The following is a 19020-nucleotide window of genomic DNA, read 5'->3' as shown; positions in this document are numbered from 1 at the left end:
ATGGCGATGGACAAATTAAGTTGCGTAAGCAACCTAGTGACCTGTTTTTAAGAAATCACTAAATTCCTTTCATAAATTTAATTGTTATGTCGTTCTCTGGACTAATATAATTCCTGTCTTTCTTTTTCTTTCAAAGTTCTCGTTTAATCCTGTATGATGTTACCTCCTCCCCACCCCCATCTTCCCTTTTATATTACTTCCGTTATCAATTTCCTCATCTTCTCCACTCTTAAAATTTTGTGTTCATATAAAGTTGAGGTAAGTCAAGATGTTTCCCCTCTTTTGTGTAAGATTAATTGCAAACCAATAAAGGTCTATTCTTAAGCTTTATTCAATGTGAAAACAATTCTATAAAACATCTTTCATATTTAAATGTTATTCTTTTAGTGATTCACACTGTTAAAAATTAATCAAGAATGAACAGATAGGGGCTTTTGCTCCTGATTTATCTTTGATAATTAAATCTGATTTGTACGTCTATTAATTTATGGGATGGAACATCCCCAGCATATTGTATTGTATCCACTGCGCACATACTGATACGTTTATTTTAGTGGCAACGTTAATGTTTGCGTATGCCAGCATTCTTGCAAAGGCACCCCTTTTTGAATTGGGGCAGTTAACTGTATTTTTCATCTACGGTTTTATGATTATTATAAAATTGGGAAAATCTTGTTCCTCGTAAGTAATAATCACCCTTTGCTATGGCATGCATCTCACATTGCATAATATCTCCTACTCAAGGATCAAATACAGTTGCAACTTGTGAAAAATAGTCCACTCTAAAGTCAATGCCAGCCATGTTCAGTGATTGTTCTTGCGATGATTAAGTCATGGCAAAGCACACCTTGCGAGGGAACAATATTCTTTTCAACTTGAATGGATGTTCCATTGGGTTTAATGGTACTCTTGTGATGAAAACTATCTATCTACAAGCACACCCAGTGATCACTGTGGCTTCTAAAATGTTTTTATGCAAAGCTTTTACCTATAGTCTAGTTCCATTGTACAATTTAGGAGGATTAAGATTTCTTAGTAACATTAAAAGTGCTCCGATTTTAAGAATAAGTTTATGTGATGGAAGACCAGGAGGATTTAGAGTATTAAGAAATTATATAGCTTAGGGGGTGACATTATCCATTTGAATCTCTGAATCAAAAGACCTGTATTCAACGTCCTGTTCTTCAAAAACCTTTAATAGGATGTCATTAATAGTGGCTGCTTTATCATTCTTCAGAGTAGAGAAAACAATAGCACAACAATTTTATGCGCTTATCCTTGATCTTGCTTATAACAGGATATACTCTAGCAGTTAACTCTGGTATGAAAGTAACTAATGAACCCAAACCTTAAGGGATGTCAACTTTACATTCGATTGAACGGAAATCTCCATTGCCTATTTTGAGTAGCATTTCAGTCAAAAGCCCAGCAGATGTATTACCATGTATCACATGGAATCTCATATTTTTATGAAGTGCAAGTATACAGATATGTTATTACAAATATAAAGTCTCTAAGCACAATTTTAACTCATCTGTCCATGAAACCCTAGGTATCATTGGTCATTTCTGGCAAAATATCTCCAGCTAACAGCACAGTGACTCCTCCCATCAAGCTATTGTTTCCTCTTCTATCTTTAATGTTCTACTGAGAGCCACAAATCCACCCTTGAGGGCCATTGCATATTCACTCCCAAATTACAATCTTACACTCTAATGAGACATAAAAACTTTTCAGTCTGTCAAACAAACAAAATTTCAATATTAATTATAACACTATAAATATACCTGCAAAAATTACACACTATTATACAAGAATGACATGTTTTGTTCTACAAGAACATCCTCAGAGTCTATCAAATCACTTAGATCATGTGTATATATGTACAGTATTTTTTACATTGCATAAACTTGTCAATGATAGAGAGTTATGTGATAATATGAACAAGTATTAACAAATAATGATGAATTTATAGGAACTCAACCATCACCATACTTTTTGTACTGATGCTTAGTTCGTTGTCTCCTTACACTATTTCAATACTGCAGTCAAGCAGAGGCTAGTGGAAGGTTTTGGGCAAAGCATGTTGTTAAACAGAGAGGGGAGAGGAAGCAGGGGAAAGGCGAGTGGAATGTTGTGGATCCTTCCTTTTGGATAGGGGAGAGCAAGTCAGTTCCTTCTCTATGTTATAATCAGCATACTGTACCATAGAGAGGGGATGGGGAAATAAGGGCAGAGCAATGTGAGTGTTTTGGAACTTTCCTTCATCTACTGTTGAGGGGGGAGGGGAGGAGGTCATTAACCTTCATGTTAAAATGTATTTATGTATTATGGATAAATTCAAGTTAATGATTTTGGGTTAAGGAAAGTGCAAAATTGAAATGGAGAGTATCTATTAGATGTTATTTTGATGATAATCCATACCCTAAAGTCCGTTAAGCGCTAATTTAAAGTGTAAGTGTTGTTATATAAGCAGAGTGAAGAGGGGGCAATTCTTTAAATGTGTATTGTCATTTGGTTGGTTTCGTTAGCTTTTTACAATATAAATTTCAATTGCTTCCTTAATATTCGAAGATTTACTTTTATTTTTGATGTGCAAAATTTTTAGATCTGTGTTGATGTCCGTGAAATGGTGTGAACTGTTGTATATGTGCTCTCCGAAACCTGAATGCGATTATATCTTATTGCGTTTTGTGTTCTTTGTATCTTGTCCGGAAATTTTTTGTTTGTCCTATATATGTGGCATTGCAGTTAGGTTCTTGGCACTTGAGTTCATAGACTCCTGACTCTGAGAAAGTGTCTTTTTTGTTTAAATTGCACTTGCTGATGTCTCTGCAGTGTGTTGTTCATTCTAAAGGCTACTTTTAGATCTTGTTTTTTGAAAATATTAGTTTCCTTGTATATGTTCTTGTTAAAATAGTTGAGAACCACGTATTTTTCCCCATCATGTGTGGTGGGTTCCTGGGCATTTTTTTAATGTTTATTTAATAGTTTATCTACTGTGCCCAAAGGGTGGTTACTTTCTTCCTTGATTTGTTTAATGGTTTGTATCCCTTCATTGAAATCCGTTATGTTCATTGGTATGGAAATAGCTCTGTGTTTCATTGTATTCATTCCTGCTAATTTGTGTGTGTATGGGTGATTCGACTCGTCAATAGTGTGCGACGCCTGAGTGGGCTTTCTGTATTCTTTGTACGACAGGTTATCATTATTCCTACTGAGTGTGATGTCTAAATAGTTTGTTTTCTTGTTAGTTTCTGGTTCCTTTGTGAACTTGATGGACTTGTGTAAAGAATTTAGTGTATTTAATAACTGGTGTACGTTAGTGATGTCGTTATATATGCATATTATGCCATATATGTATCTGCTCCAGTGTAAGATTCCTTTTGAATGCTGGCCAGTTTAGAAGAAGTTTTCAAAGTTATTTAGAAAAATGTTAGCTACCATACCTGACAATGGTGTGCCCATGGCTAACCCTTCTTTTTGACAATAGATTTTGTTGTTTAATATAAAGCAATTTTGGTTTAACGTTATTCTGAGAAGGCAAATAATTTCTTTGGTTTCTTGTAGCAAAATGTTTTCTTTAAGAAGGTTTTCTATAATTTTAATGGATTCATCCACTGGTATGTTGGTGTACACGTTGGTAATGTCAAAGAATATCATATGTGTGCTCAGTGTTATTTTTAGTTTAATTAGTTCTAGGCTGTTTTTATTTGATCAATCTTCTTTAAGTGAGATCATCTCTTTTAGAATTTGGTTGAGTTGCTTGTTTAAATTATAACCCAGTGCATCTTTCAAGTTTACAATTTTATTGGTCTAATGGAACACAAGTTTTTGAGTATTTTGGGGAGAGCTCTTAGTGTGGAGGGTTCAGGATTTTTGATGGTAAGGCTGTTTTTCTCGTTCTGTGAGAATAAAGCCTGTTTCCTTGATACCTTGTTTTATTTCATTTTGAAATGTATTTGTTGGGAGGCACTGTAGTTCTTTCATTTCATTATACATACATACATACATACATACATTATCATTATAGACTGTTATGCCTTTCAGCGTTCAGTCTGCAAGCCTCTGTGAATTTACTGAACGTCGCCACAATCCTCTATTTGCAGCTAGTACTGTGGCCTCATTTAGTTCTATACCTCTTATCTTTAAATCATTAGAAACTGAGTCTAACCATCGTCGTCTTGGTCTATACTCTCTTACCCTCCATAACAGAGTCCATTATTCTCCTAGGTAACCTATCCTCCTGCATTCGCCTCACATGACCCCACCACCAAAGCCGGTTTATGCGTACAGCTTCATCCATCGAGTCCATTCCTAAATTAGCCTTTATCTCCTCATTCCGAGTACTCTCCTTCCATTGTTCTCATCTGTCTGTACCAGCAATCATTCTCGCTACTTTCATGTCTATTACTTCTAACTTATGAATAAGATAACCTGAGTCCACCCAGCTTCTGCTCCCATAAAACGAAGTTGGTCTGAAAACAGACCGATGTAAAGATAGTTTCGTCTGGAAGCTGACCTCCTTCTTACAGAATACTGTTGATCGCAACTGTGAGCTCACTACATTAGCTTTACTACATCTTGATTCAATCTCACTTACTATATTACCATCCTGGGAGAACACACAACCTAAATACTTGAAATTATCTATCTGTTCTAGCTTTGTATCCCCAATCTGACATTCAATTCTGTTGAATTTCTTACCTACTGACATCAATTTATTCTTCAAAAGGCTAATTTTCATCCAGATGCATCCTCTTTGCTGACTCAGCCAGTTCTACTTTCTTTCTTTCTTTCTTTCTTTCTTTCTTTCTTTCTTTCTTTCTTTCACAAGCCCCATTAACATTGATAGCTCCCCATCGAATTCCATTTCGTTCGCCAAGTTGTTTCCAAGGAGTCCCTCGCCTGTCAAACGGGAGTAGGACTCCATTACTCCATTAGGTTCGAGGCTTGCTTAAAATGTTCTGAGCTCAGTATATTCCTGAAGCAGGATGCTACCCTACTTGCACATAGTCCAAGTGAGGATCTCTCCTCTAACGGATTATGGACCACCGGTGGAATGTATAGTCCTAGCCGCCTAAGCACAAGGAGGGACATGACTCAGAATATGTCCGAGATGCCCAATCCCATTCCATAGCAACTGGTATCCCGTCTCTCAGGACCACTTACTAGGCCACTCAGCTGTTGCCCATGGTTTACGAACTAGGACATGACTACAGTAACCCACACTATGAACAGTTATAGTTGATTAATTATATTGTTTTTCTATGTAATCGTATGTAATCGTCTTTCTTCATTATGACCATTGTGTTCCATTTATCAGCTTCTGTCACGATTAGGCTGTTGTTTTTTATTTGTTCATAACTGTTTTTAATGCAAAGTATTTTCATGTGTGATTATTTTTAGGGCTTCATTGGTGGCTAAATTTTTTATTATTTCTCTTCATGGAGAGAGGATTTTGTCACGGGCAGTTTCTACGTTGTTTACGTTATGACGCTCCTTTTAATGTAAACAACATAAAACAGCTAATTACTGACACTTACTCCTTAAATTAGCATTTATTTATTTAGCGTATGCCTAGAGATACAGTGTCTGTTGTTGTAAGATCTACATTATATACGTATGTCCAAATTGTTTATATAATCTATAACCTCTGGAGTCGCAAAAGCAAAGTCACTAGCACTGCCATTGTATTTTCTAGTCCTGCATTCTTTGATGATGTGCTTACTGTCTGTTGTGTAGCGCCACAGTCACACTCAGGAGTTGGGGTTCTATTCCACTTGTAATGGAAGGCTGCACAGTTCCCGTGGTTTGTTCAGATCCTGTTCAGTGCGGACCATAGTCTATGAGGGAGGTTGAAACCAGGTGGCGGCATCATCTTCATACAAGGCATTGTCAGGCAGTATTTGTCATTGAGTCTCTTCTTCCATTCAGCGGAAGTCTGGTAGTTGCTGTTCCACAAGTTCATGGCATCTCTAGTTGGTGGTTTTCTCGAACGCAGTCGATGTGTAAAATCCATTGACTATTCACTCGTGTAGTTTTCCCTGCAATGGCATCGGTAAACAAGGATAAGTTTTCTAGCGATGCTATACAAGGCATATATTGCCAAATTAGACCGTGATGAGGCTAAAAAGATATAGAAGAGACTGGTTACCAACACTACTTGTGCTAGATTTGGTAGTGTTGCGTGTAATTTTTACTGAGATGAATGGATAATTATGTAAGAAATAAACATTTTGTAAGGTCTTTTCACCACAAGGTTTAGCTCTAAATGTCATGCAACCAGTAAAGTCTTTCAAACGTTTCTTTTCACTTTAACTCGTCCAGCTGAGTGTAATGGAAACAAATCACTCCACTTAGCGGTACAAGAAGTCCGATGAATGTCATTTCCATTTCTATCTAGGGTAAGGAAATGGATTCCAGTCAATGAAAATGAGATTATGTTACCTTAGCCCTGTTCATGTTGATGGGAATAATACAGAAACTAAATTTTAGGTCTTACTTCTCAAAAAATTGTACCATTGTCATACCCCTTATTTGATTCATATCTTTAAACAAATTTGAATCCATATGCAAATTACCTCACTATTTTCAATATAATGAAAATTGGTTGGAACTTAACAGAGGTATGGTATCATAAAACAGTTTGGTGCGCAGGTATGCTAGCCTTTAAATGCCCAGTGAAAGCTCCTCCCATATCCAGTAAAGGCTAGATTTTTAAATGCTCCCACTCAGAACGGTTAATCATATTTGTCAAGTGACTGGGGGCATTTGGGTTAAAATAGACACAATGGCCATTTTCTAAGTGAACAGCGAGATGGAAGACTGTTGGAAACTTCTCGTAGATGGGAAGAGCCAGAGTTCTTCATACAGCCTCGGATCTGCTGATATAAGTAAACTCTTTCAAGATTAAAATTATTGTGTCCACCTTTTCAATAAAAATATATATTTTTAGTGGTTAAATTCTATATGAATTAAACACACCAGTTAGGGACATGTTTCACCCTAGTTATGGGCATCTTCAGCCTATATTAATCTTAAGGTCAAGAATTAAAACTATAAACATTGGAACTTGTAGTGAACTAACTTAATACTGAATACAATTGTCTTATGCTGTCTGACATTCTGTGTCGAGATGCTGGTTGTATGATCATTACCATAGAGGGGTAACAAGCCAGCACCAACTACCAAATATTATTATATAATTAAACTCTTATATGTGTTGCTCTCAACTTCTTACAAGTAACATAAAATCAAAATGAACGTACCTTCTACCTCCTGATGTGAAGTATCTTGTACAGCACACAGGTCTTCAGATGCCATCTAATTTCACAACAGAAAAGAAAAATGTTGTTTAAAGAATACATATCACTACACAGTAAAAATGTTTCACCTAACAACTAACATTTCAAATCACTTGAGAAATGTACCGACTTCTTTCACTCTTACCTACCAAAAATATGAAAATGGGCAGACAAAATCACAGTTAGAAAATGTCCAACTCTTTATAACTGAATAGTAAGGAAAAACTTTTTTACAAAGAAAATTGATTCTTCATGAGGTTGTATGTATGTAAATTACTTTACTGTTCTTTGAGGTAGAGAAGATTTCTTATTTTCTAAGCAGAAAGGGAACAATAGGCCTATATAGGGTTTACCATTGAAAGCTTACTATTCACTAATAATTGTGTGCTAAACTTGTAATTAACTCATCACAGAAGTTGCTATCATTATCACCATCATTGAAGTCATTGTGAGAAAAGGCAACAATGGCTATTTGTAGCATTTATTTCAAAAATTGTTTGTTGGATTAAGTGAACATATTAAATAGACCAATAGGAAAATGAATGGGAGAATAATAAAAGTTATTTAGTTCTGTTAGGTGAGTTATTTTATAATTGATAAAAGAAGGGAAATTAAAAACAGAAGTGTAAAAAGAACTGGTAATTCACAAGATCATTTGAGAATGTTTCCAGACGAACTCTGTAGTGTGCCAACAGATGGGAGCACAGAGTTGCACAACCAGCTAAAGCAAACTTCATCCTTGATAAGGCAGTGTGCCAGGAGACATGCCTGTATTAACATTGGGAGTTGTTATAGTGAACCCCTGTGTGGTAGTCTGCGATTATATCAAAGACATGAAATTTTGCATCAAACTGGGCAAATCAGGCACAAAGATATTAAATGTGTTTCAGCAAGCACACAGCACCAGTTGTACACACAATTTTTGAGTGGCATACATGCTTCACAGGTGGACAAACATCTTTTGAAGTCTAGGAACAATCTGGAACACCTCAACAAGCAACAATCCAAAAATGTGGAATGAATTTAGGAACTTAGTGTCGATAAACTTAACCATAATAGGCATTTTATTTGATCCTGTATTGACTTGTTTAAATCTAAAAGAAACTACTTAAAATTGTTTATGTTGGGTCCTCCTCCTCAATACACATTTCATGACTGAAAATTATTTTCATTCCTTGATTTGACTTCACTGCTGAAGGGAATGCATATTGTTCCTGAAACATGTAAGATAGAATTAATAATTTTCAATCATTAAAAGTGTATTGACAAGGTGGACACAACACAAATATTTTCTTAAACTATTTTAAATAGTTTCTTTAATAGATTTAGGAACTTAGGCGTGAGGATCATCAGAGGATGATCAATGATAATGCAGACATTGTTTGTGTGCATATGGGTCAGTGCAGACAATCCTAATGTTGAAACAGAACTAAAAGATGTGTCCTCTGATTGCTAACACCTGAACAGAAGAAATATCACATCACAGTGTGCCAAGGTCTTTGAGAGTGCTGCAGATGATCCATCCTTCACGTCTCAAGGACCACCACTGGTGACAAGTACAACTCAAAGTGGCATGAGCTGCAACTCAATGAAGATGATGCTTATCATGCTTTTCAAAATCTGTAGCATTGTTCATTGCACATTCATCCCCTAGGGCCAGACCGTCAACAGGACATTTTGCAGCATTTCCAGGGAGAGCATTCATCAAACGCGACTGGATATATGGTGGTCAAAGAAATGGATTCACCATAATGACAATGCACCCTGTCACTAAGCATTCCTTGTTCACGAGTTTCTCGCCAAATGCAATATGTTGTCACTTATGCACTCACCCTACTCACCAGATTTATCTCCTGCCAACTTCTTCCTTTTCCAGAAGACTCAGATAAAGGGTCACCATTTTTACACCATTGCCAAGATCCAGAATAAATCCCAAAGGTTCTAAACTTGGTGGTGCAAAATGACTTCCAGGTCCCACTGAAGCAGTGGCAGAAATGGTGGAGGTAGTGCACTGATGTGCAATGAGACTATCTAGAAGGAATTATTGTTGTGTAGTTATACAAGTTTCTTTCATCGGTTGGCTGGCAGCTGCGCCCAGCTTATCTACCTCCCATTGAATCATCACTTCCCGTATACAGCACAGCGACAGCATGGGAATGCCCACACTTCGCAGTTCAGGTCTGTGCTTAGAACGTATATTAAGTGTTGATCTGTCACTACAATTGTTCTCGAGTTGTGAAGTGTTTCCTCCGGGTATAATTCTCATAATGCCTCCACATGTGTACACACTAGAGGAAAGGGTATTTATGTACGATAATTATGTGAAAATAGAGCCTTGCAGGGAAGTTGTTAAGCGATTTGTAACACAATTTCCAGGTGTACGCCGTCCACACAGAGACCATGCTTAAACTTGTGTCCTTGTTGCTATGTCATGGGGCAGGGAGTGATGAGACACAACAGGAGGCAGATAAGCTGGATGTGCCTGCTGGCCAACCGATATGAGAAACTCAATGTATTATTAGAAATTAGCGAGCTTATTTTATTATTGCAAAATATTTCTGTAGTAGGGCAAGAATCTCTCTAGAAATTTAGCTCTTACTAGAATTCTATTCCTGTATTTAGAATAGGCTTAACTGCAGTACAGAATTGTAGTGTAAGTAGGGCCTATTCTTATTAGACAGTATCTTCCTTGCTTTTTCTCTTTGAAAGTAGTAGTAGTAGTAGTAGTAGTAGTAGTAGTAGTAGTAGCAGCAGCAGTAATAGTAGTAATTTCTAGTAATTTATAATCAGGATACTTCTAACTAGAATAATTGTACAGTAGTGTAGCTGATATTTCATCAGTTGGTTTCCTACTAGCATTATTGTCAATCAATCACTACTCAACCAGTCACTACTGATCTGCATTTAGAGCAGTTGCCCAAGTGGCAAATTCCCTATCTGTTGTTTCCCTAGCCTTTTCTTAAATGATTGCAAAGAAATTGGATTTTTGTTTTTTTTTTTTTTTTTGCTAGGGGCTTTACGTCGCACCGACACAGATAGGTCTTATGGCGACGATGGGATAGGAAAGGGCTAAGAGTTGGAAGGAAGCGGCCGTGGCCTTAATTAAGGTACAGCCCCAGCATTTGCCTGAATTGGAAATTTATTGAACATCTCGCTTGGTAAGTTATTCCAGTCCCTAACTCCCCTTCCTATAAACAAATATTTGCCCCAATTTGTCCTCTTGAATTCCAGATTTATCTTCATATTGTGATGATTATTATTTATTATTATTTAGCATATGGAATATACAATATATAAATTATTATTATATAGCTAGGGCGTTATTATTGTTAGACATAAAACAGAGTATACAGTGACAATGGGGGATGACCGTTGCTCACATCCGTAGGAATTACCTCCTCAATACCCTACATGTGACCCTGGGTGGTGCTAAGCGAGCAACAACCATTCACTGGCGGCCAAACTATCAACAGTTGTTGATCTCCTGGCCATAATGCACATGGATAATACTTCATACTGTGATTTTTCCTACTGTTAAACAACCACTCAAACTTATTCGTCTACTGATGTCATTCCATGCCATCTCTCCACTGACAGTTCTGAACATACCACTTAGTCGAGCAGCTCATCTTCTTTCTCCCAAGTCTTTCCAGCCCAAACTTTGCAACATTTTTGTAACGCTACTCTTTTGTCAGAAATCATCCAGAACAAACCAAGCTGTTTTTCTTTGGATTTTTTTCCAGTTCTTGAACCAAGTAATCCTGATGAGGGTCCCATACACTGGAACCATACTCGATTTAGTATCTTACCAGAGGCGTGAAATTTTTGTGTAATGTACCGTACATTATTTTCTTCCTCTGACATAGTGTATATACCTACTTCTATTCATAGAATATACTATTTTATTTCTGGTAATACTACAATGTTATTTCACATTTCATCGAGGAGCTAAAATAAATGGCTGACAGAGGCAGGTGTAAAGACTGCAGGTGAAAGGGGGAAGTAAGGAAGATGAGGGAAGAGATAGTGAGTTTACAGGGAGATCATTAGACTTGTGATGGAAGACATGGAAGTAATGAAAAAGGCTAGGAAAACAACAGATAGGGAATCTGCCACCTGGGCGACTGCCTTAAATGCAGATCAGTAGTGATTGGTTGATTGATTGATTGATTGATTGATTGACTGATTGATTGATTGATTGATTGATTGATTGATTGATTGATTGATTGATTGATTGATTGATTGATTGATTGATTGATTGATTGATTGATTGATTGATTGATTGATTGATTGATTGATTGATTGACTGACTGACTGACAGGAATGAAAACAGGTCTCCCTCAATCAATGTACAGGATACGGTAGGCAGGTAAGAGGAAGGGGAAGGAAAGGAAGAAGTTGTGGAAGACAGGTGGGCTAATTTATGGGGAAGGAAAAGAAGGACTAAGGGTTTTCCTCTGGAAGTGGACCCAAGAGAAGTATCGGCGAGGAATCTGTATGAGTCACTGGAAGAGTGGAAAGGAGGAGGGTACTGAGAGGGTGAGAAGGGAGGAGGAAGTGGGTTCTGCAGGTGTCAAGGAAATTAAGGAGGGAATCTAATGAGGAGGGTGAAGTTGAGGCTCTGGTCATGGGTGACTCAATTGTTAGGCATGTGGAGAAAATGTGTGGAGGAAAGAGGACAAGGATAGAAAGTTATCCCAGAATTAGGTTAAGGCAGATGTTTAGGAAAATAGAAGGAGAAGGTGGTAATTTTCCACAGTGGTACCAATAACCCAAGACAAGCAGGAATAGGTACTAACACAGTTGGGGGTGAGTGGGATCTGGTTAAGACAGCATGGAAGAAGTTTGCGGAAGCAGAGATCATTATCAGTGGGAAACTGTGTAGGAGGGATATTGAATGGAGGGTGACTGGGAATTTAAATGAGACTATGGAATGAGTATGTAGGAAATTGGGAGGGAGATTTGTATATCCTCAAATGGCCTTCACTTGAACTGCAATAGCACATATAAGTTAATGGGCTTGTTTAGGGAGGAACTTCAAGAGAAACACGGTGGGCTAGGGAGCGGTGATAACAGTATAGGAAGAATGAAGTCACGTAAGGATTACAAATTTATTAGTGTTAAAGCTGTGATGTCAAAAAATGAAATTTTATTTTTATTATTATATTTATCCTTAATCTCTAATATAGGTCTTTGTGACGTATTATATGCCTTTTGAAGAAAATAACGTCGGCTCGTTTGCTGAAGACATGGATTCTAAATGGCTATTCTGACAGTTAAAGGTACATACATGACGAAACTAATAATCAGAAGATACAGAAATTTCTGTGCAACAATCCCTGTAGTAGAACCTTCAATCAGCAACAATTCTTATTTTGAAATTCAAATATTTTGTTAACCATTTCAGATTTGAATAGCATTTTTAGTGAGAAAAATGTGTTATATTTTTTCTTCTTTTCTTTTTTTTTTCCAAGTTGCTTTACGTCGCACCAACACAGATAGGTGTTATAGCGACGATGGGACAGGCAAGGCGTAGGGTGGGAAGGAAGCGGCCTCGGCCTTAATTAAGGTACAGCCCCAGCATTTGCCTGGTGTGAAAATGGGAAACGAGGAAAACCATCTTCAGGGCTGCCGACAGTGGGGTTCGAACCCACTATCTCCCAAATACTAGATACTGGCCGCACTTAAGCAAGAGCAGCTATCAAGCTCGATATAACTTCAAAGTTATTGCCATTTGAAGCGGCTCTTATTCTGAGCAGTAAGAAGGTTTGATAAAAAAAAAATTGGATCAGCAATATACCCGTGGTGAATGTACCTTTCAGACTCTGCAAAATGGTAGCTGAATCAAAAACACACACACGGCGGCAAGAGAGCACAGTCGCCTAGCCTCTCTTCCCCTCTCCTCCCTCACCATCCACAACATAGTTCTATGATACCTTTGCTATACACAGCTCCCTCCCACTGACTCATCTGGTCAATCTACACCAGTCTTGAGGAAACACTAAAATAATAATATTTCACCCACAGGGGCATAGCCAGGAAGGGGAAGTTACTGGCAGTTAGAACCCCTCCCCCAGTTGGAATTTTTACAAAAAGAAAATAAACAGAAACTGACAATAAACTAAATAAACATTCAAACACATAATTGTAGAACCAACATATCTGTAATTCACTTGTATCACTGTCCTTATAATGACAAGTCATTCATGCACCTCCACTGTGTTCCACCATCATTTTGTAACTACAAAAAGAAAACCATCGGCCGATCCTGGCTATGCTACTACTCACTCATTACGCCTTTCATTTGCTAATTTTGTGTTTTGTGATGGAGTTAGCGTGGCGTTTACCTATAAAATTGTTTTCCATTTTATAATATTCACACTATTCAAGAATCCCACGAAAACATCGTCCTCCACAGAAACTTTCCAAAAACGTTTGCAAGAGCCACTTGGGAGTAAAGAAAATAAGTTTTAGTCTTAACGAATGTTTCAAATAATTCTGTTCAATTGGAAGACTCCGAGGAAATACATACAGATTGTTAGGTGAAAGCACTGCCCCATCAAGTCACGATACAAGTTGGTAAGAAAAACTATTATTATAATTTATAAGCTAAGTTAATTCATTAATAAGCCAGTAAAGTAACCCCTTACTGGCACTTATTTTAACTCACGACCTCTGACATGTGAGGCGCAAATGCCACTTCAGAGCTATAAACTGGGTTACAGAATGGGACGGGATTAGAACTCCCTCATCTTCATCTAGCTCCAGTTCCTACTACGAAAGAATATCTTGACCGGGTATGATATGTATATTACACTACTGGTATACAAAATAAAATTACATCTGTCTATTTGAAGGTCTTGCAATTATTTTTGGTAGAAGCCTGCTTTCTTCTTCTTCATTATAGAAGCATTTTCCAAAGTTGGTATTCGCAATTATTTTTTTTTTTTTTTTTTTAATGGGCATCATGGCTAAATTTACAGGATCTTTGTAGAGAAGATGTATATGTGCAGAGCTGAGTCACACAGCTACGATGCAAACTTGGTATCTCAGTCCCTGGAGAAAACTGAACAGAAGCCCATGTAGTGTCTTCAAGGCGAATAGTCTTGCCAGAGAGAAAAGACAATCAAGAAGGAGATTGGCATTTTTTCATAAACCAGTAGTAAATTAAAGAACAGCTGAAAAGTGTGACAAAAACTATGCACCACTAGTGCAATTGCCCGACACCGAAAATTAAGTCCTTGAAATAAGACGTAAAAACGTTTTGAAGGAAATGGCCAATGAAGTATCAAATAATAGTCCCAATGAGGTTTTAACTCTTGGGCAGCACACTAACCAGATCTGGAATGATCAAAGAGTAAATCGGTTGACAGCTTCCAAGTTCGACCCATGTTATTAAAAGTTTACCTTATACCCCTTGCCACAATCTTGTCAAAATAATTTTATATTCAAAGAATCTCAACATAGCTGCTGTCACATTTGGAAGAGATAATGAGGACTGTTATAAAACTGTATGAGAACAGAACTGGCAATATCGTCACCAAATGTGGGCTCGTCGTTGACCAAGAACATCCTTTCCTCGGAGCCAGACCTGATGCTTTGGTTGCTTGAGTAGTGTCGTAGAAGTGAAACGCCTTGCCTCCATCACTGAATCAGATTTGAGAGAAGAGGTGACTCACAAACAAAACAAAACAAAACAAAACAAAACAGAAAAGAAAAAAAAAGGAGAAGAAAAAGAATATTTCTGCCTGGAACATTCAGAGGGAAATTTGGAATTGAAACAAAGCTACAATTACTTCTTCCAGGTTCAAGGTCAATTGAATATGAAAATCCACAGCCCGTTTCCAGTCATTCGACCGGGTCAGAAATGGAATGAATGAAGCCCCCATCTAGTGGTGAGGATAGGAATTGTGCCAGCTGCCGAAGCCTGTCAACCCCTGCACAAGCGGTATAATACGGTGAAGAAGGAGGGGGTGTAAATCGGTAAAACTTTTCAAAAATTGATGTGATAATTTATTGTTCTGAGATGGTTAATACTGAAAGGTTCTTTTTAACATAGCACAATCTTCTTCTACCGCTCATCCCACATCTGTGAGGTCGCAAAGGCAAACTATGTTGCACAGGTGGATTTGATCCTGTTTTACGGCTGGATGCCCTTCCCGACGCAACCCTATATGGAGGGATCTAATCACTACTGCATGTTTCTGTGGTGGTTGGTGGCGTAGTGCTTTGTCTGAATATGAAGAGCAAAGTGTTGGGAAAAACACAAACACCCATTCCCCGAGCCAGAAGAATTAATCAGATGCGATTAAAATCCCTGGCTCAGCTGGGAATCAAACCCTGGACCCTCTAAATCGAAGGCCTCAATGTTGACCATTCAGCCAATGAGTCGGACTTAATATAGCACAATATGAAATTTAATGTGTAAATAATAAAATAATTTTTCAAGAAAATATTTGCTCATAATATGTGTGCGTTTCATTACAGAATGTTAAAAATGATTTGTCTTTCTTTCTTAAATCGTTTTCCCTCCAGTGTTGGTTTATCCCTCGGATTCAGAAAGGGATCCCACCTCCTACCGCCTCAAGGGCAATGTCCTGGAGCATGAGACTTTGGGTCGGGTGGATGAAATGAAATTGAGGAGGAGGATCAGTACCCTGCCCAGGCGGCTTCACCTGCTATGCTGAACAGGGGCCTTGTTGGGGATGGGAAGATCTGAAGGGATAGACAAGGAACGGGAAAGGAAGCCACCGTGGCCTTCAGTTAGGTACCAACCCGGCATTTCCCTGGAGGAGAAGTGGGAAACCACGGAAAACAACTTTCAGGATGGCTGAGGAGAGAATCAACTCCCCTCTACTCAGTTGACCTCCCGCGACTAAGTGGACCCCGTTCCAGCTCTCGCACCACTTTTTAAATTTTGTGGTAGAGTCGGGAATCAAACCCGGGCCCCCAGGGGTGGCAGCTAATCACACTAACCACTACACCACAAATCATCATAATCTACTAAAGGCAATGCCTTGTCGCTGTAGCCACATCTGACAATCTCCTGCCAGCCTCTTCATGTTGCTAGATGGACTACATGTCAGTTCACCGACGGAGTTCTCGATTTATAACATCCTTGGTCGTTCCCTGGGTCTCTTTCCCAGTACTTTACCTTCAATGATGGTTTGGAAAAGAGAGTCATGTCTCAGTACGTGACCAAGGAAATTTGTTTTCCTCTTCTTGTTCGTATTTAATAAAAATCAAACTTCTTTTACATTCTTTAAAACAAAGTCATTTGTTTTGTTTTTGTTTTTATTTTATCTGTCCAACTTGTTTTTTGTAATTCTTCTCCAAAACCATATTTCAGCAGCCTCAAGTTTTGTTTATATATATTGAATTTTAAACATCAAAATATTGAAAGGACATCCTAGAAATATCGTTGATCCTGTTGTCCACACTAAATACATGTAATGACATTTTTTCCGAACTTTTTAACATTGAAATAATCACAACATGTAATCAGGTTGAGTTTTGAGGGTTTTTTTTTTTTTTTCAGAAATAGAATTGATATTTTTTAAGACAATAGGTCTTTCTCACACAATGAATCTATCACATGAAGCTTTTTTTTTTTTTTTTTTTTTTTTTTTTTTTACAATAATGTTGTGTTTATGCAACTTTGGGATTAACAAGGATGTATTCCTGATTTATAGACTGCTTACTTGACTGTACTTGCAACCTCTGTTCCTTCCTTCATTGTTGAAGACTGCATTTGTAGTGCAGTGAGGAAGCATAAAACTGTAATTTTGTGCTGATAAAGAAATGATATCACAAAAAAAGTATGCTAAACTGTATTATAAAATGAATTATTTTATAAATACTGTAGGACATATTTTTTGTTTGCTGTGAAATTATATATAACATCTTTTGTATTCATATTAGGATTTGTTTGTTTTCAGACATGTCTCACATCTACAAGAAAACACTAACTGTAGCAGAACTCGTAGTTATCTTAGAAGAAGAAAAAGAAGAAGACGAAGACTTGGTGAATTCAGATAACATTGGCACTGTTTATATTCCACCTGATGTCGATGAAGTAATGGATGAAGAAAACATAGACAAAGACCTTCTTGTGGGAGAGGAATAAGTATGTGACGTGGCTGGTACCTTTGAAATACATATAGGTACTGAACAAGAACCGTAGTATGAACCTGGAGGGTCAGCTGTAAAGAAACCTAAAAAGCAAGAAGAAAGAAAGAACGAGCAACTCCCAAACTGGAGAAAAGTTGCTCCTGTCTATACTTCTTCACCAATCTTCGAAGAATCAGCTAAAATTGAAGAAATAAAAGTCCATGTAACTGGTAAGTAACCTTATGAAGTATTTTCACTGTACTCCAATTCACAAGTTCCGCAAATTATGGTTGATTATTGATACAGGTGTAGAATCTCTTGGAGATGGAAAGTGCTTATAGAAGATTTTATTTGTAAATCTTTTAAGTAATGCTTTTTGTATGATCTGGAGTGTTGTGCTAGAATATTTTATTCGTATTCCATTTTGCTACCTAACCTGTACAATGTAAATATTTTTGTAACATATGTTGTTTGTAACTACTAGATTATATTTTTATATTAACTGGAACAGTCCAGAAAGTTTGTGACGTGGACTTTTGAAACTGGGTGTGTTGACCTTTGATAACTATGCATTCTAGAAATATGTCCTTTCTATTTTGGAATATGGAAGGTTCGCGATCGGGGTCTGTACATGTGTTCGAAAGCGATTCAAAGATCGTGACCGCAGAAAGAGTTTTGATTGGTGAATTAGGGCAATCTCCTGTGTGATACACCAACGAAAATTACATGCAAATTAAAATCCGACAGAAAACAACAGCGCTTACCCTAAGGCAGCCATTCTGGTAGCGACGACGTAAAAACTTTGGCAGACCAAGACCAAGACAGCTCAAAGACTTAAGACAGTTCCTGAAAAGCTTAAAGCTCCCTTTTAAAAAAATTGATTGTTTTCATGAGAGTATTTCTTGGGATGACGACCAGAGAGGCCTCGCTGCTGTTCGCACTCCTGCCGGATCTTGGCTTCTGATTTCCATGATCAGTAGAATCAACTCTATCATCAAAACTCAGTGTGGTGTACATGGGATATCCTTACGCTCTTGAATGTAGTAGTTTCCGGTTGCTTTCTACATCTGCATACTTATAGGTTCTTCTGCCTTTAGGAAAGGTTTCCCCATCTAAAGGACAAGAGATTGCCATGAACCTTCACCTGCTCATCCGCCCTCCTACGAGGCCGTTGACATCCCAGGAGTCACTCGGCTTTCAATTTTAGTCGCCTTCTATGCCAGGCAGAGGTTACCGTGGGTGAATTTTAATCTGCAATCCACATGCACAAAGGGCCATGAAGGGTGTGAAAATTAAAGACTCCCTAGGCCTCAAATGCTCTAATACCGCCAGAGTCAGAAAAGAACAAAAGTTATCCAAGGCAGGTCGGACAGGATAGATGAAAGTGAGGAGTCTGGCACAAGTAAGTGGAAGCAATGCCAGGACTCAGCTAAGGACCCCGTGGTTGCCAAACCACGCTCCCAAGTTGAAAGCCCTTAGGCCCCCTTTTAGTTGCCTCTTATGACAGGCAGGGGATACCATGGGTGTATTCTTCATCTGCGTCCCCCACCCACAGAGGCGGACTAAAATTTATAATATACTTTATAGAATTCTGTAAGTTACA

At 37.9% G+C, this 19020-nt stretch overlaps 1 protein-coding gene across 3 annotated transcripts in view; it reads right to left on the bottom strand.

Annotated features, from left to right (window-relative positions):
• LOC136864143 (uncharacterized) overlaps positions 1 to 19020 on the bottom strand; it is a 624111-nt gene that overhangs the window by 551113 nt on the left and 53978 nt on the right. For all 3 annotated transcript variants that reach the window (XR_010859277.2, XM_067140781.2, XM_067140790.2), the window contains exon 2: positions 7272 to 7326. Coding sequence is in view for 2 of the 3 variants with exons in the window: in XM_067140781.2 (XP_066996882.2) it covers positions 7272 to 7326 (55 nt within the window). In the remaining variant the exon portion in view is untranslated. The remainder of the gene's footprint in view (positions 1 to 7271; positions 7327 to 19020) is intronic.

The sequence above is a fragment of the Anabrus simplex genome, chromosome 1 (genome assembly GCF_040414725.1).
Source record: "Anabrus simplex isolate iqAnaSimp1 chromosome 1, ASM4041472v1, whole genome shotgun sequence".
In the NCBI taxonomy this organism is placed as follows: Eukaryota; Metazoa; Arthropoda; class Insecta; order Orthoptera; family Tettigoniidae; genus Anabrus; species Anabrus simplex.
This window is presented reverse-complemented; position numbering and strand designations above follow the sequence as displayed.